This window comes from Gossypium raimondii, chromosome 12 (assembly GCF_025698545.1).
Source record: "Gossypium raimondii isolate GPD5lz chromosome 12, ASM2569854v1, whole genome shotgun sequence".
Lineage (NCBI taxonomy): Eukaryota > Viridiplantae > Streptophyta > Magnoliopsida > Malvales > Malvaceae > Gossypium > Gossypium raimondii.
The window spans coordinates 53382808-53405930 of NC_068576.1; the positions used below are offsets into that span (position 1 = coordinate 53382808).

Genomic DNA, 23123 nt, shown 5'->3' on the forward strand with positions numbered 1-23123 from the left:
TTAGCATATTCGAACACACATCTTCTTCCATTGATAACAATATCCATACCAATTGAACCTATACTCAATCAACTACTTAAGTAACTTCTAAATTCATTCAAAATGCAATTTTCAAAAATTTGTAAAATTGATGCTTTTTAACGTGTAATATTAATCACGGGTTTAAAATAAATTTTAGTTCTCAATTTGATAATTAATTTATATTGAAATCCTTGAATTTAGAAATTATTTTCGTATTAAAATTATAATTTCTTTTTCAAATTAAATTTTCATATTAAAATTAGAATTTTTTCATTCAAATTAATCCTTGATAATTCATTGAAAAAAACAAAATAAAATATTTAGACAAACAATTATAAAATTCAAGAATTAACTTACATTATAATATATATATTATTTAACCGTATACTTAGGAAATGAAGGCCACTTTCACCTCTATTTTTATAGATAATTATGATAAGTACATGATCAAATCTTATCTTAAAAATGTGATAATTATATACAAATCCTTAAAATTTCATTAAAATAATCCAAGTGTAAAGCAACATTGATGAAATTTATAATTTTATTACTAAATTTAATAAAATAAATAAAGGGTTAATGAATGGTTAGATTCATGCTTTAGCCGAAAGAATCTTTCGATTTTATTTTATAAATTTCACCAAACAAACGTATTTATTTTTGGGTAGATTACGTAGGCTAAAAGGAAATTCTTGTAATTTCATCAATTATTTTTATTTAGTTATCAAGTGTTAAATCTTTATAATGACTTGCGGTGTACACTACATCTTATTTATATCTTTATTTTGATCATTCGATATTTAAGTTGTTTCCATTTTAGTTACTTCATTAATAAGTATTGATCAGGAGAAAAAAACATTAAGAATTAAAGTGAAAAAGCAATATAATCTAAAATAATGTATAAAAAAATCATATTGTAACTGTTTACCCCATTGTCAAAAGTTCTAAATTTCTTTTTTAATATTTAAATTTTCAATTTCAAAATATCAAAATCAATTAAATAAGTTATTGAAAATTTTTATCTCCTATTGTTAGCCAATTTAATACTATAATATTAAAATTAATTAAATTAGTACAATGATAAATTTTTCTTATTGAAGACTTTTTCAAATAGTTTGATGGCCATTTTGTAACTTTTTGAAGTTGATTGACCAAAACGTAAAATTACTAATAGTTTAGTGTATTTAGGTGTAGTTTATCCTAAATTAAACCTATGTTAATTCATAAAAAAGAAAAAAAGAAAGTTGTCGTGCAATGGTACACTCCCAAGGGAATAATGTAGGTTCGAATTTTGGAGACAACATTGTTAGGAAGGCAGCCACGAATACTAAACATAGATGGTAAAACGGACATTTATAATATCAAAATAAAAATTAAAAAAAAATAAAACTGTTTGTTGTTAAAGTAAAAAAATAATTTGAGATTATTTTCCAGGTTCATGTCAATGGCCTATTAGCTCAGTTGGTTAGAGCGTCGTGCTAATAACGCGAAGGTCGCAGGTTCGAGACCTGCATGGGCCACTTGATATCTTTTTATTTTTTCTTTTTATTTCCTTTCTAGAAAGGGCGTCGTTTTCCATCCATTTGACCTCCTTCAATCATTTAACGGGGACAGTTTCGTTTACCTTATTTAGAGGTCCTTTCCTTTCTAAGGTCCACACAATGTTGCTCGCACGCAAATACTATTCATATTTAATTTTTTAAAATATTTTTCATCTTATTTTTTATGGAAAAATAGAAAATAAAACGTGAAAAATATTTATAGTCACAAAAATAACGAAATTTTAGCAAAAATTTCAAATTTAATAAATTTCTGTTTAACATTTATTCTATTTCTTCTTACTTGAAAGCCACAATGTAAAATTTAAAAATAGAGACAACAATAAATGAACTAATGTTTTTCTTTTAAAATATGCTAATTTCTTTTTTTTAATAAAAATTTTGCACTTTTTTAATTGGGTCAATTTTGAGTATCTAATATTTAATTTAAGTAGTTGATGTCATCACATTAAACCCTAATTAAATATTTAATTCAAAATTACTCGACACGAATAGAACATAAAAAAAAGTAAAGGAAGAGGTTGTTAGATTTTGAGTGCTCAAATTTAAATTTTACCATGCACATTTACTATGTATAAATTATTTTAAATTTAAATATCATCACATGTGATTCTGATTTGAATATATTTTAATTTAGTTATTTTAAATAAACTATAAAAATAATATTAATGTAACTAAAATGCATGAATATTTCTTTTCTTGGGAGAAAAAATGCATGGATATCTTAAATCTATATCATTCTATTTGTTGATATATCGAAGTATCAAACTGTCAAATTGGTGGTTGAAGCCACGGGAAAACTCTCCATATCACATGTGCTGCCTCTGTTGGGCTTTTGTTATGTTCCAGTTGTCATTAGGAGCCCAACTTGTAGCTTTGGACGGACTCCACTGTCTTTCATTTTGTATACTCTTTTTTTTTTTTAATAATTTCATTATAAATTTTGATTATATCTATATTTTTTGGCAAACTATTTTAGAACTACTCATAGTGAGGAAAATACGCTTCAGCGCATTCAAACACACGTCCTACATTGATAACAATATTAATGTCAATTGAACTATCCTATTGTCTCCAATTATTGTGTTTACTCATGTAACACCCCTAGGCCCTAACCCACATCCGTCGCCGCAATAGGGTTTCAAAGTATTATCTATCAAACAAACATAATTTCAAATATTTCATATTATCAAAACAAGTCATCAAAGTGTCATTTTAATCCAAACATATCAAATCCAAATCAATTTTGCCTAGTTCATGAGCACTTAAACATAAAATTAAATTCACATGCACCTATCTAGATTTAGTTCAATTTATCATGCCATAATATGGCTTAAAAAACAAACACATATTTATATGTATAAAACCAACTAAAATTAAACTTATAACCTCATTTACAATCAAACCACAAAATAACTATTATTTAGACACCCTAAATATATGCCGACACGAAGAATAAACATCACCACATTTGAGTTCGAGATTGTTGTTGGATGCTGAATCATCGATTCTATAATTTAAACATAGAATTAAATAATATATGTATTTTAACTTAAAATTTAGGATATTTCATCCTTATGCCCACTCATCTAAAGAATATGGCATAATTGCTTCTTTAGTCCTTTTAGTTTTTTGTTCTTTAATCTATAATTTAACTTTCACCTTTTATGCAATTTAATCTTTCTACCTAATTACTCTTAATTCATAAAAATTTACTTAACTAAAACCTAATTAACCACATAACTAACTTCGTAAATATTTACGAGTCTAATTTACAAATCGAAGTCTCAAAAATACATTTTCTGACACCTATGACTATCTGTTATTACAACTCAAGCGCTCCATTGTAAGTCACAATCCTTTATATTTATCTTTATCATGATAACAACTTGGCTCATATCTCATATGGTAATTGTTGTTAATAGTACATAAATCATATAAAAGTTTAGCATTTCATTGTCATTTAACCACAGCATTGAAAAAGAGCGACAGATGACCAAAAAAAAAAAAAAAGGTGCATGTTGAAACATAACTATAGTCACGTTTCCAAACTTACAAATTCCATCAGAAATGGAGCCCATCATCATCACTACTCACCACCAAGCAACCCAAGAAACCTACAAACACCATTAATGTCTCTCACATGTCAAATATTACACACACACACAAAAAAAAAAACTCTCTCCCAAAGGCTTTTGGCTTTACCTACATCAAACGTTAGAGATCTGTCATTGTTAACCTTTCTTTTTTTCTTTTCTTCTAAATTTCTTGAAATTGTATTGAAGATTCAGATTTTGGGTTACTTCCACGAAGAACACTCTTTGGGGAGAAACCAATAAAGCCGGAAGAGAGATTGCTGCTGCTGCCACTACTGCTAGTATTACTGTTATCAAGTTGCAGAGAAATGGAGAGGTTGGTGTCAGCATTTCCATTGCTGATAATACGACTACCACTACTGGTAGCTTGAGAAGCTTCCACAAGCTTTCTTGAACGCTGTCGGCCTCTATGCATGTGTCTCTCACAGTATTTATGGTCTGGGACTGCTTCTTTGCTGCACCTCCATTTCTTCCCATCCGTACGTCTACATCTTCCTGGCTCTGGATCAACCCCATTCTTATACTCCAAGTGCAATGGTCCACAACCCAAATCTGAATCAACAACATCAAAGCAAAAACAAAAATCATTTCATCTAATCTATGAACCAAGAAAAAGAAGGGTGTTTAGTGTTTACAGCTAGAGTAGAGTTGATAAGGATTGGCATGGAGACCACCAAGAGAACCAGCAACACTTTTCCATATAGGGAGAAGGAGATGATTAGGGACAGGGAGACCAGCTTCCATGTACTTGAAGATAAGAGACTGAAGCTGCAGTTCTTGTAGTTGAAAAACAGTGAAGCCACACGATTTTGTGAACCCAGTTGGTCTATGATCAGATCCACGTCCAAGCTCAAGACCTAGCCCAATTGGAGGCGACCCTTCTCCACTACTCAACATATTACTCTCCATGTTTGTAAGTCCAATCCCTGCAAAAAAAGAAAATAAAAGGTTTACCAATGCATGATAGTCAAGAGAGAGAGAGTATAAAAAGAAAAGTGTACCGAAGTCTGCAAAACGGGCAATCTTGAGAGGTGTGTATTGAGGTTCCATTTCTTGATAATCAGTATGAGGGTCAAAAGCAGAGAAGAAGATGCAGTATGGACTGGCAACATACAAGATTTACACACACTCTGAAAGTTGCAGCAGTAAGAATAGATTTTTTTCAGGTCAGAAAATTTTTTAGTTCCCAGGCAGTTTAAATGAGGATGGGTGGGGGAGGTATCTTCTTAAATGGGTTTCACAAAAAAAAGAAAAAAAGAATTTCTTACCGTGTTGTTTTAAAACCTGACAAATGCAGCAATGACAGCAAGCAAGCAAGGCACGCCCCAGTTGTCTTTCTATGAATCCTTTGTCTCTATGCAAAAACAAAGAGAGAGAGAGAAAGATTAAAGTAAGAGTGAAGTGTTCTGACATTGTCAGGAAACTCTGCAGGGTGTTTGCAGACACAAACGCGTCTGTCAGGTCATGAATCGTGACAACTAGAATCTGGGACCCCCAGTATATGACAAAGGAGGACAGAGTTTTCTTTTTGGCCTGATTTGCTTATTTGCCACTTAGGAACAAGCAACAGTTTCATTTTCATTAAACAGCAGATATGCTTAAGAAGAAGACGTGAGTGAGTTAAATTTTGATGATATGAGCTGCTGGGAGGGAAGAGAGTGATGAATGAGTAGGATTTGGTCAACAGTTACGGTTTCGACTTGGATTTGATTACTTCATTTCTGGCGTACGCAAATTAAGAAGCCCAACTAAAAGATAACATTGAATTGGAGCTTTCAATACTCGAACTTCTAGGTGTTTTTTTTTAGCATTGTGATACTTGTGTCAGCTGCCTATTGCTTTGCTTATTTGTTTAGATATTATACCAACGGTCAAAAATCAGTCAAAAACAAAAGTACTAAAAACTGTAAATGGCGTCGCCCGGACTCGAACCGGAGACCTTCAGTGTGTTAGACTGACGTGATAACCAACTACACCACGACACCATTCGACATTGACTATAATTTTTCTTTAAATCACCATTTTCATATTGTGTTGGGTTGTATTATATCTGCTTTCTCTTGGTAAAAGTATAATGGAAACTTTATGTTAAACATAAAAATATGGTCAGATTGTATTTTGTCACCTCCATTCAAAATATGGTCAAATTAGTCTTTATGTGTTAGATTAAAAAGTAAATTGATCTTTTATGTTAAAATTTTCATTCATTTGTATTGTTAAAAATTAACGTAACTGAGAGAATAATCAGATAGTGACACGTGACATGCCACGTATACCTCATGATAATATATAAAGATAAGTTTTTAACTGCAAAAATGGATAATTTTTTTAATAAAAAAACTAATTTACTTTTTAATCTAATATATAAGGAGTAATTTACCTATTTTTTGAGTGGAGAGAACAAAATACAATGTAACTCCTAATATAATGACTTCTATAGTACTTTTACCGTTTTGTTTGTTTTTCAAGCATTTTGAAAGAATTGAATTGCTTTTAGCATGGAGCAGAGACCCATTACTGTACAACTTATCAAATGGAGAATTGGGAGGTTGTTTTTTGGTAACTTTGATGTGAAACATTTGGATTATAATTTCTTTTGCAAAAATGATCATATGAACGAATTTCTTCTTCTATTTTTTTGTTGAGAGAGATTTTTCACAGACAAGATGACCGTTAGAATAAAGCCTCATGATGAATTCTATATTATATATTGGGATGCCTGCACATATATCAGCCAAGTGCTAAGAAAAGCCAAGTAAATGGCAAGGAGAGTTGAACTATACTTTATTTTCTGTCAAATTAAGACCATATCAAATATGCACAAGGACTTTGACAAATGTTGGTGAGGCAAATTCATCTTTTGCACAAGGTAACTTAATGACATTAACTCGAGCAGAATCAGAATATAAAATTGGTGAATTCACTCAAGGGTATGTCAAATACATACCTATATCTAACGCTCATCAATTATATCCAGTTATAGATGTGGAGTATCTTTGCTTTTCTAAACTCAAAATCAATACTTGATAATGAAGTTGCTTAAAAAATGTAAATAGTAATTATGTCTATCAGAAGATCAACAACAACAATAAGTAGAAAGGTTTGAGAGAAAAATCCATGCAAAGAATTAATATGGTCATTTCATGTGCCAAAGAAGTCCTACAAAGTGCATTTATATGAAATAGAAACATTGGAAAATCAGCCTGTTTGCTGCTGGAATTAAGGTAAATTTCTCCAAAAAAGGGAAGATACAGAGTCGATACAAAATCTAGAAAGTCGTTCAAATAAGAGGTACATACAGTTTCAATTTTCACATCCATACCTTGTGCATTTTCAAAAGCTCCAATAAACCAGTTATTAGTAACAATGAAATAAAGCAACAGAGATTAGGAACTAGTGAAAACCAACAGATGACAATAAGAATGGTTATTTTTGTAAAACAGCCTCTTACAATATTAGTAACCCCTTGCTGATTCTCAAGAATGCTAGCATAGAAAAAATTATCAAAAAGGAATAGGGAATCGGGTTATCACAATTAGCAGATAAAAGGTTCCCACCCCGACTGAAAACAGAAAGGAGAGGCCATTAGAGCAGAGAAAAAGGTATACCGTCTCAGTAGTTCACGACTGATCCATTTATAGTGCAACATTTACATCACGATGGCTGTGGGAAACAACTTGCAAGTTTACTCTCATCAACCAAATCCAGGAGGCACATCAGGGTCATCATCACTGACATCACACGGATGCTTCTGATCAATATCTACAGAAAAGCCAGGTGGCACACAAACATCAACATCATCTTGTTCCTGCCCCTCCTGTGAGTGACTGGGCTCTTCCTTACAGTTCTTCAAAGCTCCATCATAAGGCCTAGGAAGCTGCTGTTTAGCCTTGTGAGATTGCTGACAGTGGTTGCTGTGACGATTATTTGACATAGAGAAACCTGGTGGTTCTTGTGGATCACCATCAGATAATGTCTCATCGACTCTTCTAGCTGTGGCCTTAATGGTACCATTACTCTCAGATTCCTTTTCAACATGTACCATTTCACGGACAGATGATTCACCTTTTTCTTTCCCTTGAGGATTAGCTAATTTATCGTAAACAGATTGTACCGTTTCTGTAATTTCAGTTCTCATGCTACCTTCCGATCTTATTATTTCCCAGAGACTATCTGAAATCTGGCCCATCACTTTGTTCCTAATCATTATAAAAAATTGAAGTGTCAAATTAACATCAACATTATTGACTACATGGAAACAACCAACAAGAACTTATAGTTGGTGAAGCATATGTGAAGATTAAGTGAAAAATCTAACATACTCTTGAGTAGCTAACGGAACTCTGAGTTGATATTCTTATCACAAACTGCTCCCAATTTATACTTATATCCATATCTTATAATTCCCAATGCTGAAATTTTTAATAACCAGATTTCGCATAAATAAAACACACCATAAAGAAAGATGCAAGCATTTTATTCGGGAACACGCATTATTTCAACTAAGTAATCCAATATGGATTCTTAATTTTCACTCTTATATGCATATATACACATATAAATGAAATTCTTAAGTTTAAAGTCATAAATAACTTTGACAACAAGGTCCACTTACCCAACCTCATCATGAATGGCATCTGATAGTTGCCTTACTTTCATGTTTTCAGCGCCAGGACGGTTAAGTGCTGCCGACTGCTTCACAGCTGAAATGATGTTGTTGCGTAATTCTTCCTGCAATTTATTGCTTTATTCAGAACATATTATAAAGGGACACTGTAAGAATGCCGCTATTTACTTCATATTCATTTAAAGTAATAAATATACGAAGGTTGCATTTGGCGTGTTCTTGAGTTGACAGTCATTCTTTGAATCCATTAGGAAAGAAAGCAAGTATAAAATACATAGCTCGAGCTGAACAACTGCTTTTATCTAAACAAGTTTAATCAAGCTGTTTGGCTTGTTTTCGAAAAGCATAGGCTGATAATCGATATACAATAATCACATTTGTTAACAATCTATAGCAGCAAAGCAGCTTAATCAAACATGGCCTTGAAATTGAAATTAATAAATTATACCCAGATATAATAATCAAATTAAATTCCATGAAAATACCCAAAACTCAAAATCAAGACAAAACCCATTCAAGCAAACAATCACAGACAACAAGCATCCATGATTTCCAGGTTACCCAAAAGTTAAGCATTCTAAAACTTTTACCTTAATCCTAGAAAAAAATATATAGAAGGTAAAAAAGGTAGATAATATTGTGATTAAAAAGAAGAAGAAGGAAGAACGTACGTTGTCCTTGAGCTTGCGGATGATTTTGAGACGGAGCTTGTCGAAGTCACCATCGTCCTTGAGCTTTGCAATTACCTCTTCTTTCCTAATCTTCTTGTTTTCTTCTCCCATCGGTTGCTTTGCATTCAATCTGTTGGAAAAAAATACCTTTCTTTTTTATGTTTCTATTAACAGGGAAAAGGGAAGAACGTTGTACTAAAATTTTGTGCGTTTTTAGGGTTTTACACGGATCAAGGAAGTTCAATTTGTTTCGAATTACAATGGGGATTTTGATTTACGGCAGTCATGTGGTTTCATAATAAGCAATTAGCAGTAAAATTAAAAATTTAGACACTTTTTGGGAATTGCAAAATGGGATTTCTTTTCTGGATTAAACTGGGCCATTTCAGTTTAGACCCAGATGAAATGTATGGGTCATATTAGGCCTGAGCCATGGAAATATCTTTTGAATGTTTTGGGCTTTAGAGCTAAATGGCAATCCAGATTTTTCAGCTTCAATATTTACAAGAATGCTACCGCCGACGCATTGCCGTCACCACCGCTGGTCAAGTCTTCACCGAAGATGTTGCTGAATTTTCTGTTGGGCTTTTCCCCGATGTCCTCCGATGAATGTCAGCCAGTGATAGGTATGTCAGGTCCGGATCGTGGGTCGCAAAAGGAGCATACCCGCCTGGTATCAAGGTGATAACTTTTAGCCAGTGATTCATGGTTGCAGTTGAATGGAAAGAGGATTGGGATCGTGGGGCTTGGGAGAATTGGTTCCGAAGTTGCATAAAGGCTGGTACCATTTGGTTACAGCATTGCTTACTGCTCGAGAAGGGAGAAGGCAACCGTTCCATACCTTTACTATTCCACCGTCAATGAGCTTACGTAAAACAACAATGCCCTCATTCTATACTATTCTTTGATGAAAGAAACTCACAATGGCGTAATGGAAGCATTGGGGAAGGTCCGGAAGGAAGCCAGGAAGGAGCATTGGAAGAGGGGGTTTGATCGATGAAAAGGAACTTGTGAAGTTTTTGGTGCAAGGGAGAGTGGGTCGAGCAGATCTTAATGTTCACGAAGATGAGCCCCACGTGCCGCCAGAGCAATGGACAATATTGTTTTGGCTCATCATGCGGCTGTTTACACCCCTGAATCCTTTGAAGCATTGCAAGAGCTGGTTATAGGGAACTTAAAGGCATTTTTTTCTGATCAGCCCTTGATTTCACCAGCTCAACTTGAATGAAGCTGTCTTATGAAAATGATGATATCATAATCAAGGTTAGATTTGTTTATTGCCCAAACTGCTTGGTTTTTTTTTATCAATGAAAACGACGTGATTTAATATCCAAGTAATAATTATGAAAATCAATTTACATGCCTCCTCAATTTTTGTGGTCCTCGCGGCAGTACCTTCTTCATTTAATTTAGCCATCTTTGCTTGTGTACCATTAGACCTATCCAAATAAACTTGCGAAGAATATGAACCGTAAAAATTTGGTTTTTAGAGAACTTGAGGGGTTCAGCTTCAGGGCTTTGGAGCTCCAAATGGCCACCGTTAAAGAAGAAGCGCTGCCGCTTGTCCTTGTGCACCGTCCACCCAACTTTCATTTTCCATTCAAACACCGTCTCCAAACCCACTTCCGTCTACTCGACTCGCTGGATTCAGACCCTCCCAAGTCGACTCATTCCTTCTTTTCCCGTCACGCTGCTTCTGTACGTGTCCTCCTCTGCGTGGACACCATACCCATCACCCGCGACATCCTCTCACTGCTCCTTTTCCTCCAACTTATCGTAGGCTCAAGCACTGGAGTTGATCATATTGACCTACAAGAGTGTCGCCGCCGGAGCATCGCTGTCACCAACGCCGGGAAGGCCTTTTCCCCTGACGTAGCTGACTTGGCCGTAGGCCTCCTTATCGATGTTCTCCGAAGAGTTTTCGCCAGTTTCCAGTACGTTCGGGCTGGGCTGTGGGCTCAGAATGGGGAATTCCCGCTTGGTTTCAAGGTTTGGTTTTTGATTCTTTGCTTGTTAAAGATTGTATTTCTTTTATTTCAAAAGGTGCTTGCTTACCATACTGAAAAAAGAGTTTCTTTAGCAAGACTATGTTGTTCTTTGTGCATTTCTCGGTTAAACTCCGGTGCAATGTAATTACTAGAGCAAAGCAGAACTCTTGATAATCTCTCTAAACTGGGGTGAACTTGGTGTTCGTTGTAGTATCCATGGCTGATGGACTTGCAAGCAGTTATGGGGCATAGTGCGAAAGAATGCAACTACGTTTAAAACATGATAATGGATGCCAGTTACCTACCAGACATAAAATTGACAAATTAGTGCTCTAGATAATTCTCTTAAGACACCAAAAATGCCCTGTAGAATTAGCGTCTAGAGGGTTTCAAAGCTGTGCTACAAATTCTAGTTAGGTGGACTGGACTAGTAGAGTGTGTTGCCCACTAGTTAACTTAATGGGAAAATCATGATGGTCCAACTACTCTGCCATCCGATTTATATCAGATACTTTCTGTTTTCCATCTCAAATTATGTGGTTGTGTGGTGTAGTCTAAGTAATAAGCAGGGTTGGCCCGAAAAGTATAACTGAAATCCAGGTTAAGTTTTAATTTTAAGTGAACCATGGGAGAGTCATTGTTGCTGCACCATTTTGGTCATTGTTTTATGTTACATATTCATGTTTTCTGGAAACTAAATTATAAGGTTGCCTTATAAACATCAGTGCAGTTAGGAGGAAAACGAGTAGGATTAGTGGGCTTGGGAAGCATGGTGCTAAAATTGCGAAAAGGCTCGAGCCATTTGGCTGTGCTATTTCCTACAACTCAAGAAGGAAAAAGCCATCTGTTCCATTTCCATGGTTTAAAAATGTCTATAACCTTGCAGTCAATAATGATGTTCTAATTGTTTGCTGCATGCTGACAGAAGAATCTCGACACATAATTAGCAAGGATGTCATGACTGCCCTGGGAAAGGAAGGGGTAATAATAAATGTTGGACGTGAGGCTCTTATTGACGAGAAGGAATTAGTGCAACTTCTGGTCAGAGGTGAGCTTCGTGGTGCCGGTCTCGATGTGTTTGAGAACGAGCCTGATGTTCCCCAAGAGCTCTTTTCCTTGAAAAATGTTGTACTGTCTCCTCATTGTGCTGTTGCAACTCCTGAATGTTTCGATGCACTGGAGGATTTGATCACAGCCAACCTGCATGCATTCTTTTCGAGTAAACCTTTGCAGTCAGTAGTTGAACTTGAATGAATGGTTTTCTAAAGATACGAAGTCAGTAGGTGGCTTAATCTTAGCCAGCTTCTCGGATTGGCAGCGCTTGAACTTATTGATGATGTGGGATTGTAATGTCAAAGCTGGAAAGCTAACCTAACCACTATTGTACATTGAATAAGAGAAAATATGGGGTGGATGAGGTTTCTTGTTACTTGAGTTTTATCATTTGTTTAAAACTTTTGCATCTCATCAAGTGAGAGAGCTGCTGCATGGATGGCCAATTTCTAACAAAAACATCTTTTGTTTGATAAAACTAAGCAATCAACAACGGGAAACCAGACCAATTAACATCTGAAACTCGCACTTTCGTGCGGAGAAATGTAATGGAAACACATAGCAAAGCACAAGTCAAAGGCATTAATGCTTCGTTGCTGAGAAAAAGAAGGTTTTGCTAATATTGTTTTACGAGGTCTGTTGATCGGGCAGAAACTTTCATGTTTTGAGTATGATGCATAAGATAATAATAGGTACATTAAATGTAAACAAATGCTATTAATTCCACAAATAGCTTCATACAGGGAAGCTATTTTGTCTCCACTATTCCACAAAACAGGTAAATGAAGAAAAGGAATGGAAGACACTATTATGTGATACGGGGTTGCGTGCGGACCAAGATCGAGTTGCCAAGTCACGGGAAACTCCTACGAAAACCCTAAACAATCAGATCTGAAACGAAACAGAAAATTAAAAGATTAGAACTTTGAATTTCCGGATCCAAATAAAATCCCCAAATCAAGAAAGAATCAAATTGAGAATAGAAATAAGTGTTAATAAGGGTTCTTGAAACCCTAAAGGAGATTGTGATTCTGTTCAATTGAATACCAAGATAGTTTTCCCCAAATTTTGGCAATCTAATTTCACCCAAAAAGAGTATGGATGAATCAGTAAGAACCCTAGAAATTGGGAATTTTTTTGAATCGATTATGTGCTGCCGACAAGAGATCGATTAAACGAAGAGTTCTTGGAGTTTAAACAAATCTGAAACGCGACAAAGAACATCAAAGAGATTAGATCAAGATTCGGCACAATCAGAAACAAATAAAAGAACTTGAACAACAAGAATTAAATTAAAGTCCTAAGAAGCCTTGAAATCCCGAAAGATCTCACAACTCCCTTCAAACGGCTTTAATCTCCCCTCCAAAAAATATCAATGGCAAGAAGAAGGCTGAAGATGGCTCCCACAATCAAAAGATTGTTAAAACAACTTCTAAAGAAAACCCAAGAGAGAATTCTTGGAGAAAAACTCAAAGAGAATTACGCACTTAAACAAATCAAATTTTGATATAATTGGGAAGTATCTAACAAGGTGGCTGGCCAAGCCTTTATATAGACTTTTCAAATGTTTTCCTAATCTAATTAAAAACTAAAACTAAAAACTCCTAATTATTTTAATTTTAAATGGAAATTCGCCAAAGGCTTTTAATTGGGCCTCTTAGACTGAATATTTACATAAAAAATTAAACTAAGTATTTAAAAAAATAAAACTTTACAAATTGGGTCACTTTGACAATTTGGCCTGATTTTCAAGTAAGTATGGTTTATCTTCTTGTTTGGGCTTGGGTTGGGCCTTTGTGACTCGTATCATTCCCCCATCCCTCAAAAAGATTCGTCCTCGAATCTGAAAAATCAAATGGAATCGACTTTCCTCGATCGAATGGGACTAATGGCAATTGAATCCACTGAAAAGAATAGCCATAAGTTAGTAAATAGCAACGCAAACAAACTTGTAGCCCAATCATAAGCATAACAAAACAAGTATAACGCATGCAAATTGACAGATTCAGATTACCATGCAAACAAGCTAATTTACTCGTTAATGCCTCGTCAAATATTTGAAACAAAGATGGACATGTTTTAAGGCATTCAGTCGTCTCAAATTGTTTCCACAAACCATGAATAAATTGCGAGTAATAAATCAAATGGTAAACATAATCGTCACAAGCAGGTATTTGAAAAGATTCACACGGTTCACAGAGTTGCACAATCATACCATGCATTATAGACGGTCTATAGATTCACTCACACATGCATTATCAAAAACAAGAATCTTTTTATCAACCATCAAAACAAATAGATCATCAATAAATAAAATAGGACAGTCAAGCACATTTCGATCTAAGTGTTTTACAAAAATTAAATCATCAACACGATCCCTGTCACTATCCGATGAGTACAGAAGTGTTTCAAAAGTTTCAAGCATCTTACCTTTATTAGCAGAAGAATAAGGGTCGATTTTACCTTTTCCACTTAAAACAAACCTTCGCTCATCGGGGGCATAGTGTAGTTTAAGCTCCGTTGTTGAGTTAACCTTTGTCCAATGGAACTCAAACTTCATGTACAACCACATAAACTATTTAAGGCACGAATATAAATTGAAAACAAATTTGGCAAATTTCGTTACCTTATTCAAAAACCAAGTATCAAAATAATAGAAAGTATTTGCCAAAACAGATTTGCACAAATTCGAGGATTTTACACAAGGCAAATTAAGAGAATACAACTCATGCTTCCTTTCGTAATGATTTTATCAACCACAATCAAAGAATAACAATTAATTGGATCAAAATGAGGGGATCTTTTAAGAACTAAGTCACCAAAAGTTTTAACAATTATTTTCAAATCTGCACGGGACTTGGTTGCTAAAATTTCCTTACCTCGCTTACCTTCGGGCTCATGTGGTTGGATTTCATCTTTGCCTATGTTGATTGTATGAAAGTGTCTTTCATTTGAGAGGTATTGAAGTTGAAAGTTATCTTTCGATCTTTCGGGAACCTGAAAAGTAGCAACACAAGAAAAATTCATATCTTGGTTAGTGGAAACATTCCTCGCTACCCTTTCCTTGTCTTTTTCTTTTGTTTCTTTTTCTAACTTAGTTTCTCTTCTTTCTTCAATTTCTTTTTCACTTTTCTTTTCTGTTTCACATTCCTTTTCACTCTCAATCTCTTTTTGCTCTTTTTCATTCTCTTTTTCTTTTTTCTCACTTATTTTAACAACATAATTTTTCAGTTTGATTTGGTCCTCATGGACTTGTTCCGGAGTGAGCGGCACTAAGGTGATTTTCCTTCCTTGATTCTTGAAAAAATACCTATTGGTACGACCATCGTGAGTGGCCTTTCGATCTAGTTGCCATGGTTCTCCTAGCAACAAATGGCAGGCTTGAATAGGTACTACGTCGCACACGATTTCGTCTTGATACTTACCGATAGAAAAGGTGATGCATACTTGTTGAGTGACCTTAAATTGGCCTTCGTTGCTAAGCCCTTGTAGTTGATAAGGTCGTGGATGCTTGGTAGTGGTTAAGCAAAGCTTTTCCACCATCGTCGTGCTGGCTACGTTCGAGCAACTTTCACCATCAATAATAACTCTACAAAGCTTACCTTGTACATGGCAGCGAGTATGAAAGAGATGTTCTCGTTGCTGCTCGCTCTTTGGTTTTGCCAAAGAGGGTTGTCCACGATCATGAAGATCATAATCAGTTCTAGGGACACGCCGAGGAGCGCGCCTATGAGCAGGAGGCTGATTATCCACATCGTCTTTAATTGGATCTCGATATTGAGGCTCTTGATTCAACCGCACCTCATTGATAGTAGCAGTCAACGCTCGAAGTGCAGCAGCCTGTTCTTCCAACTGTTGTTGGAATTTTTTAAATGTGTCATCATTATTATCACCTTTAGACATTTTGAAAAAACCTGCAAAAAATAAACACTCAACACTCGAAAATAAAAGTTAGCAAACCTCACCGTTAATCACTCAAAAAGAAAAATCAAATTCTCAATGAGGTAGAATTCAGTCTTGTGAGTGTTTTAGTAGAGTTTATATCAACCAATTAGAGAGTGTATGAACCGGACTACCAAAGAATCCTAATTTGCACTAGGATGCCAAAGACTGACGAGACACCAATTGATTCGTGTTGCACCGAGGAAGGATTGTGCACACGTTTAAATCCTACTAACACAAGAAACAAGAAGGTGTTAGATATTGTAAAGGAAGAATAAAAAGCAAGCAAATGAAAACCTACAGCTAAGAATCAATAAAAATTGCTAAAACCAGAAAACCCGAAAAACTGCGGAGTAACTTGACAACTTCGTTCGAGGTGTTCCCGATCTCCAAAAATCATGAAATTAAATCTGGAATGTACTTAAATATTGAGTTTTTGATCTGGAAAGTTTGGGCACCAAACTCAACCCGCTGAATATTTTTTTAATTTTTATTGAATTTCATATTTTTCAATTATTTTGACTTTTTCGACCGAATTTTTTGCGGGAAATATTTTTTTATATTCAATCACAGTGCCACAAATAGAGATCAGTTTAGAAATCAACCAAGAACACCCAAAATGCCCAAAATCTGATACCAAATGATACGGGGGTTGCGCACGGACCAAGATCGAGTTGCCAAGTCACGGGAAACTCCTACGAAAACCCTAAACAATCAGATCTAAAACGAAACAGAAAATTAAAAGATTAGAACTTTGAATTTCCAGATCTGAAATAAAATCCCCAAATCAGCAAAGAATCAAATTGAGAATAGAAATAAGTGTTAATAAGGGTTCTTGAAACCCTAAAGGAGATTGCGATTCTGTCCAATAGAATACCAAGATAGTTTTCCCCAAATTTGACAATCTAATTTCACCCAAAAGAGTATGGATGAATCGGCAAGAACCCTAGAAATTGGGGATTTTTTGAATCGATTATGTCTTTGCGACAAGAGATCGATTAAACGAAGAGTTCTTGGAGTTTAAACAAATCTGAAACGCGACAAAGAACAGCAAAGAGATTAGATCAAGATTCGGCACAATCAGAAACAAATAAAAGAACTTGAACAGCAAGAATTAAATTAAAGTCCTAAGAAGAATATCAATGGCAAGAAGAATGCTGAAGATGGCTCCCACAATCAAAAGATTGTTAAAACAACTTCTAAAGAAAACCCAAGAGAGAATTCTTAGAGAAAAACTCAAAGAGAATTCTGCACTTAAACAAATCTGAAATTTTTGATATAATTGGGAAGTATCTAACAAGGTGGCTGACCAAGCCTTTATATAGGCTTTTCAAATGTTTTCTTAATCTAATTAGAAAACTAAAACTAAAAAAACTCCTAATTATTTTAATTTTAAATGGAAATTCGGCCAAGGGCTTTTAATTGGGCCTCTTGGACTGAATATTTACATAAAAAATTAAACTAAGTATTTTAAAAAATAAAACTTTACAAATTGGGTCACTTTGACAATTTGGCCTGATTTTCAAGTAAGTATGGTTTGTCTTCTTGTTTGGGCTTGGGTTGGGCCTTTGTGACTCGTATCATTATGGCTTATTTCCAAACTTCGAACAGGTACTAAACAACTTATATAATTTTAGATCGATCTTGACCAGAAAAACCATCCTAGGTCTTCTTAAATAGCTTGTGCTGGATAAGCTGAGGAAAGGTGCAAGGTGGGAACAATGGAGGCTCCATAACGGACACTGTCTCGGGCAGTGGCTTGGGAATGATCTTCTCCTTGGGGGCTCAAAGAAAACTGCCCATGATATCCTAACTTTCTCCTTGTTAACTAAACCCCTATGGAGAATGCTCTTGAACTTACCATTGTTGAGGATCTTGATGGTGTCGCCAATGTGCATGATGATGGAGTTTGGAACGCATTTCGCAGTAATCCACTTGCCTTCATAAAAGAGTTGCAGGCCTGGAACCATGTTGTGGAGAATGAAAGTGAGTGCACTTACATTTGTGTGAGCTTCCACACCTAGAGCCAGCTCTGGTTGAGGGCATTTGGGGTAGTAATTGATTTTCATTTGAAGGAGAAGCTCTTCTAATCCACCAACTTCCTTCTCTAGCCTGCCTTCTTCCAATCCCAAGCAAAGTGATAGTGCCGAAAGAATTTTGCTGGCTAGGCCACGAAGTTGCCTTGCATACTCACTTGTAACTTCACTGCACTCACTCACAGACATATATGCATATGAATCGTTAAAATAAACCATGAAGTGAATCATGTTTAAATGTAATGGAATGCAAAACTCACGTGTATTCACTGGGTGTTTTAGGCCAGATTGACATGTCTTTCTTGTCCTCAGGAAAGACAAGATGGAAGAAGTAATCTATCCACTCAAGCTGGCCACTAGAACTGTTAGCAAGCTTATTGCCATAGCCCTGAATCTTCCCCGAAGCTTGGTCATTGGCATACTTCTCTTTCTCCTCGATAGGGAGTTCAAAGAACTTCTGCCCGGTGATCCTGACACGGTCCATGAGTTGGTCCGAGATCCCATGGTTAACAAGGTGCATCACACCCCACCCCATGGCAGTTTTCTTCAACTCTTGGAGACATCTCTCGCGCACCTTGATGTCCTCGGACTCGATATCCTTTAAGTCAATGGTTGGAACCTGTGGTCCTCCTTTTTTCTCTTCTTCGAATACATTGCCTATGCTTTCCAGCTCTTCCTTAGGTCTAATATACTCTTTCGGGATTGACTGAATCCCACTGCTTGCCAAGCTCTCCACTCTGGGGGCAATTGAACTCATCATTTTAGCAAATCCTAACTTTGTTTCTAGGGCAGTGTATGTATGGGAAGCTGATCACGGGAGTTGACTGGAAGATAAGTGAGTTGATTGGAAGATTTGTATCATACAATTTCACCCTTCTCTTTTTTCTCACCCTAAATTACTTGTATTAATTCTCAATCACATGAGCTCGTGATGCATGTGTAATGAATGTTGATAAAAATTTCAAAATGAAAACATAGTACCTAATAATTATAAAGTGTGAAAACCTCTCGCTATAAAGGTTGGATTTTATTGTTTTAAATGTGTTGATGGTGGTATCATATCTCAAACAAATTGATTTGGTTGATGCACACTTGTTGAGGTTTTTTTTTATTTCTCCCGGATGGGAGTAATTTTTTATATTTATAAATCAAGGTCTCTTAATGTGATGTACTAGAGAATAATTAGGTGCCATGCATATGACACGTTCTCTTCTTATACTCGACATGTATACTTGGGCGTGTCTCTTTGGCAAAATCCGCACCCAAGTATCGCCGTAAAGAGCGAGCAGTGCCCATATGTTCTATGCGTTCCACCTCGCGAGGTAGAGAGGCACGACAGGTTCACCTCACGAGGTCGCCATGTCAATGGGTGCGAGACACGATGGGGCGATCCATCTCACGGCTCAAACATCTCCCTTGTGCTCCACCTCGCAAGGTGGCAAGAAGCGATGGAAGGATCCACCTCACGAGGAGAGTCAAATTTCAGGTTGTGAGGACGGGTTGAATTGCAAGTTGTGAAGTATCCTATAACACCGCTACATACATATTGATTGTTATGCGGTAATTCTCATTAACAAAATATTTTGCTTCCTCTTAATTATAATCTAAGTTGTAAGTACATATAATTGAAAGAGAAGTAAAAGAAATGAATTTATATAGGTCAATATATTTGATGTATTCACATGGTATAATTTTATACTTCATTAGAGAATCTAATGATGCCACATAAGTTGAATATAAAATTACTTAAATATAAGTTAATTTTTTGACATTTATCTAATTCATTGATAATATATAAAACTATATTGATTAATACATCAAATATAAATTTATTTAGTTATATTTCCTTTGGAAAATGAAACTTATAAGTAACATATAATAAGTATTTATTTGCCTAAATCTAAGCCTGTGACCTATGTTATTATAGATCTTTATCTGACCTTAGTGTGCCCATGCCCTAAAGTTAAGCTTCACTAACAAATGATAATAATAATAATAATTATAGTTGAACTACTCTAAAAGTAGACATGTCAACTAATACGAGTATTGTTGTTAATGCAGGAGGAGTGAGTTTGAGTATATTATCTCTCTATTTAAAAATTGAGAAGAAACTATGAATAATTTTAAAAGTTGAAAAAAACAGACCATCTTAACAATAATAGCCAAGTTAAATTAAATTTGAATAAAAAATATACAAATATTAAAGTGAAGTTTCAGGAACTAGAAGTTATATTATTTACACGTGCAGCCTCGAAATCAAAGGTAACGTAGTTTGGCAGCAAGCAAAAATGAGATGAAAGGCCAGTTCACGTGACGGCCCTATGGACGCACGTGGAACAGACAAGGCAACCACATGTCCACCTCATGCAGGCCAACATTTTCGTAGAAAACGACATCACCATAGGAACCTTGATGATGACTCACTGAACATGAATGAAATCGAAGACCGTTGTATTTCCCTCCACACTTTCATCCCTTACCTTATCTCTCTTTCCCTCCAACAAAACCAAAGTGAAACCAATCAAATAACACTGCTCCTCCATCATCACCAGTTTAACAGATTTAGTATTGGTCCAATGGCTAGCAAATTGGCTTTAACTCTAACACCCCATCGTTTCCTAAATGGCCATATACAAAAACCACTGGTTTCTTTCTCTTCTTCTACCAGGGTTCTATCAAATGGAAAGCAGCTCTGTTGTCGACACAGATTGTTCGTACTTCCCATCAAGGCTGCTGCTGACCAACAAGGTTTTAAAACGTGGAATAATGTCATTTCAGTTGGGATTTGTGGGAACTTGTTGAACTGATGAGAGTAGAATTTGTTTGCAGGCCAGGTGGAAGAAGATAATGTTGTTGATAGTAAAATTCTGCCATACTGTAGTATAGACAAGAAAGAGAAGAAGTCATTGGGTGAAATGGAGCAAGAGTTTCTTCAAGCTCTGCAGGCATTCTATTATGAAGGAAAAGCTATTATGTCAAATGAGGAATTCGATAATCTCAAGGAAGAACTAACGTGGGAAGGAAGCAGTGTTGTTATGCTAAGTATACAGCCCCAAATTTTACAACCAATCCTTGCTCAAACAATATGGTCAGCAATTATGAAATTAGCCTCGAAGATGTTAATGTTATATCATCTGTTTTTGCAGGTTCTGATGAGCAGAAATTTTTGGAAGCTTCAATGGCTTATGTATCTGGGAAACCAATTTTGAGTGATGAAGAATTTGATGATTTGAAGCTGGGGCTAAAGGTTTGTCATTATTTGTCCCTTTATGTGTGTGTGTGTGTGTGTGTAGTTCCATGCAACCATGTCAAGTCCATTTCATATTCTTTTTCCCCATAACTAGATGGAAGGAAGCGAAATTGTGGTTGAGGGTCCACGATGCAGTCTCCGTAGTAGAAAGGTATACAGTCTTCTGTTTTCTGTGAATTAAGCATGCTGCATAGGTTGTTGATATAGTTCCCTCATTGTTACATTAATTAAACCACTGTAACAGCTAGCTCTCTCTTCTTGCCATTTTGAATGGATTTTGTTTCTTTCTGCTATATATTCCTTTCAATTTCAATAGCACAAGGCATTTCCTTTTTGATCCTATGCAATTGGTTCTTATAATTTGGATGTAAAATTAACTCAAAAGCTTAACTTGGTAGGAAATGACTCAAACTATTATACTTAAGTTTCAACTGGTTGAATTCATAGTCATTTTATCATCATTCTTCTCATAGGTGTACAGTGACCTATCTGTTGACTATTTGAAGATGGTCCTCTTGAACGTCCCAGCGACTGTGGTTGCCCTGGGACTGTAAGTCTTTTCTTCGTTTGCACTAATACTGTCCTTATAGATATCTGCATTCCAATTCCAAGCCTGTTTCATAGAATTCTAGCTTGTTTGTTATGTTTTTCTTCTGTAATATCATTTATGTTCTGGTTTTGTCAGGTTTTTCTTCTTAGATGATCTGACTGGATTTGAAATAACATATGTTTTGGAGGTAAACTGTTATTACTGCTGAAATTTATGCATGCATGCAATGCAAAGGCTGATGATGTATTGAATTGCAGCTCCCAAAACCGTTCAGTTTCATTTTTACTTGGTTTGCTGCTGTGCCTTTGATAGTTTGGTTAGCTCAATCCCTCACAAAATTGGTTGTCAAAGACTCTCTAATCCTAAAAGTAACTAAAACCTCTCTATTTCATCATTTCCATATAATGTTTATATAAACTATGAAATTAAATTTACAACATTTTTACCTTATAGGGTCTTTGCCCGAACTGTGGTACTGAGAATGTCTCCTTCTTTGGCACCATACTATCCATCTCCAATGGTGGAACCACCAATACACTTAAATGTTCAAAGTAAGTCGGATCATTTGTTTACTAACCAAATTCAGTAATTTTAATTCTTAATTTTATTTTTTTCACTTCAGTTGTGGAACCCCATTGGAGTATAATTCAAAAACACGGTTGATTACTTTGCCAGAAGGAACCCAAGCTTGATTTCGAGGTATATACTATGAGTATGCTCCTTTCCAAAAGACTTGTAACAATATCTGAATATGTGAGACATAGCTGTTAGACACGAATGCTCCAAATAAAATGAGAGGTTGGCAATAACTCTGAACAAATATAAATACGGTCTACAATCTACCCTGTCTGCTCAATTATAAATTGAACTTTCTTGTTTAATTTCTGTCCCCTGCCCTCCAAAAGTTGCAGGGGCGCCCTATCTTGTTAGTGCTTTGAGTAACTTTCTAACCGAGAAATGACATTAGTAGTTTACTTTTGCGTCTCTTTTCCCAGACAATGTAATTCCCAGTTTTAAACAGGACTGGCCATGGATGCGGGACGAGTTACTTGCAGGGAACCACATCATTTGCAGCACAGGAGGAATAAGTTTTGATATGTGCTTCATTGTAGAATGTATATTTGTTTGTAAGCCATGTAGTAATATATTTTATACCTATAACAAGCATGTTCGACAGAAAGACAAGTGAACAAGCTGTGAAAATCTTATATTCAATATATATGCCCAAAACAAAAAAGGTATATTTATACTATGATTGGGGAGTTGGCAATATCTAAAAAGAACTTGACTTGGGCATGCGTCTTTGGGGACCAAAATCAAAGGGATAACT

The 23123-nt window shown here is 35.5% G+C and overlaps 3 protein-coding genes, 2 non-coding genes and 3 pseudogenes across 7 annotated transcripts; 4 read left to right on the forward strand and 4 right to left on the reverse strand.

The window, feature by feature from the left end:
• Positions 1-1467: 1467 nt before the first annotated feature.
• On the forward strand, positions 1468-1541 carry TRNAI-AAU (transfer RNA isoleucine (anticodon AAU)). The gene has a single exon. It is a non-coding gene; the product is annotated as a tRNA-Ile (tRNA).
• Positions 1542-3516: 1975 nt separating this feature from the next.
• LOC105765173 (growth-regulating factor 10) lies at positions 3517-5047 on the reverse strand. Of its 2 annotated transcripts, XR_008191719.1 has the most exons (4): positions 4678-5047; positions 4312-4602; positions 3786-4228; positions 3517-3697 (listed from the first exon to the last, which is right to left on the reverse strand). XR_008191719.1 is itself a non-coding variant. In XM_052624759.1 (3 exons), exons 1-3 carry the CDS (start codon positions 4724-4726, stop codon positions 3840-3842), a joined length of 729 nt encoding a protein of 242 aa, XP_052480719.1. In that variant the 5' UTR covers positions 4727-5045; the 3' UTR covers positions 3517-3839. The 2 variants fall into 2 exon arrangements, 1 of the variants encoding a protein (XP_052480719.1); XM_052624759.1 differs by having other exon boundaries at positions 3517-4228; positions 4678-5045.
• Positions 5048-5587: 540 nt separating this feature from the next.
• Positions 5588-5661, reverse strand: TRNAV-AAC (transfer RNA valine (anticodon AAC)). The gene has a single exon. It is a non-coding gene; the product is annotated as a tRNA-Val (tRNA).
• A 1205-nt stretch (positions 5662-6866) lies between these two features.
• On the reverse strand, positions 6867-9275 carry LOC105765175 (uncharacterized). The gene is made up of 3 exons (XM_012584137.2): positions 8975-9275; positions 8292-8407; positions 6867-7875 (listed from the first exon to the last, which is right to left on the reverse strand). The coding sequence occupies exons 1-3, from the start codon at positions 9083-9085 to the stop codon at positions 7371-7373; spliced, it is 732 nt and encodes a 243-aa protein (XP_012439591.1). The 5' UTR covers positions 9086-9275; the 3' UTR covers positions 6867-7370.
• A 170-nt stretch (positions 9276-9445) lies between these two features.
• LOC105765176 (glyoxylate/hydroxypyruvate reductase HPR3-like) lies at positions 9446-10202 on the forward strand (annotated as a pseudogene).
• Positions 10203-10383: 181 nt separating this feature from the next.
• Positions 10384-12391, forward strand: LOC105765171 (glyoxylate/hydroxypyruvate reductase HPR3-like; annotated as a pseudogene).
• A 5228-nt stretch (positions 12392-17619) lies between these two features.
• LOC105765172 (leucoanthocyanidin dioxygenase-like) lies at positions 17620-18767 on the reverse strand (annotated as a pseudogene).
• A 1686-nt stretch (positions 18768-20453) lies between these two features.
• LOC105765177 (PGR5-like protein 1A, chloroplastic) lies at positions 20454-23045 on the forward strand. 2 transcript variants are annotated; one of them, XM_012584139.2, is made up of 10 exons: positions 20454-20741; positions 20823-21035; positions 21140-21240; positions 21338-21394; positions 21717-21793; positions 21929-21980; positions 22051-22161; positions 22247-22344; positions 22416-22492; positions 22789-23045. In XM_012584139.2, the coding sequence occupies exons 1-9, from the start codon at positions 20570-20572 to the stop codon at positions 22483-22485; spliced, it is 951 nt and encodes a 316-aa protein (XP_012439593.2). In that variant the 5' UTR covers positions 20454-20569; the 3' UTR covers positions 22486-22492; positions 22789-23045. The 2 variants fall into 2 exon arrangements, with proteins under 2 accessions (XP_012439593.2, XP_012439594.2); XM_012584140.2 differs by having other exon boundaries at positions 22815-23045.
• The last annotated feature ends 78 nt before the right edge of the window (positions 23046-23123 follow it).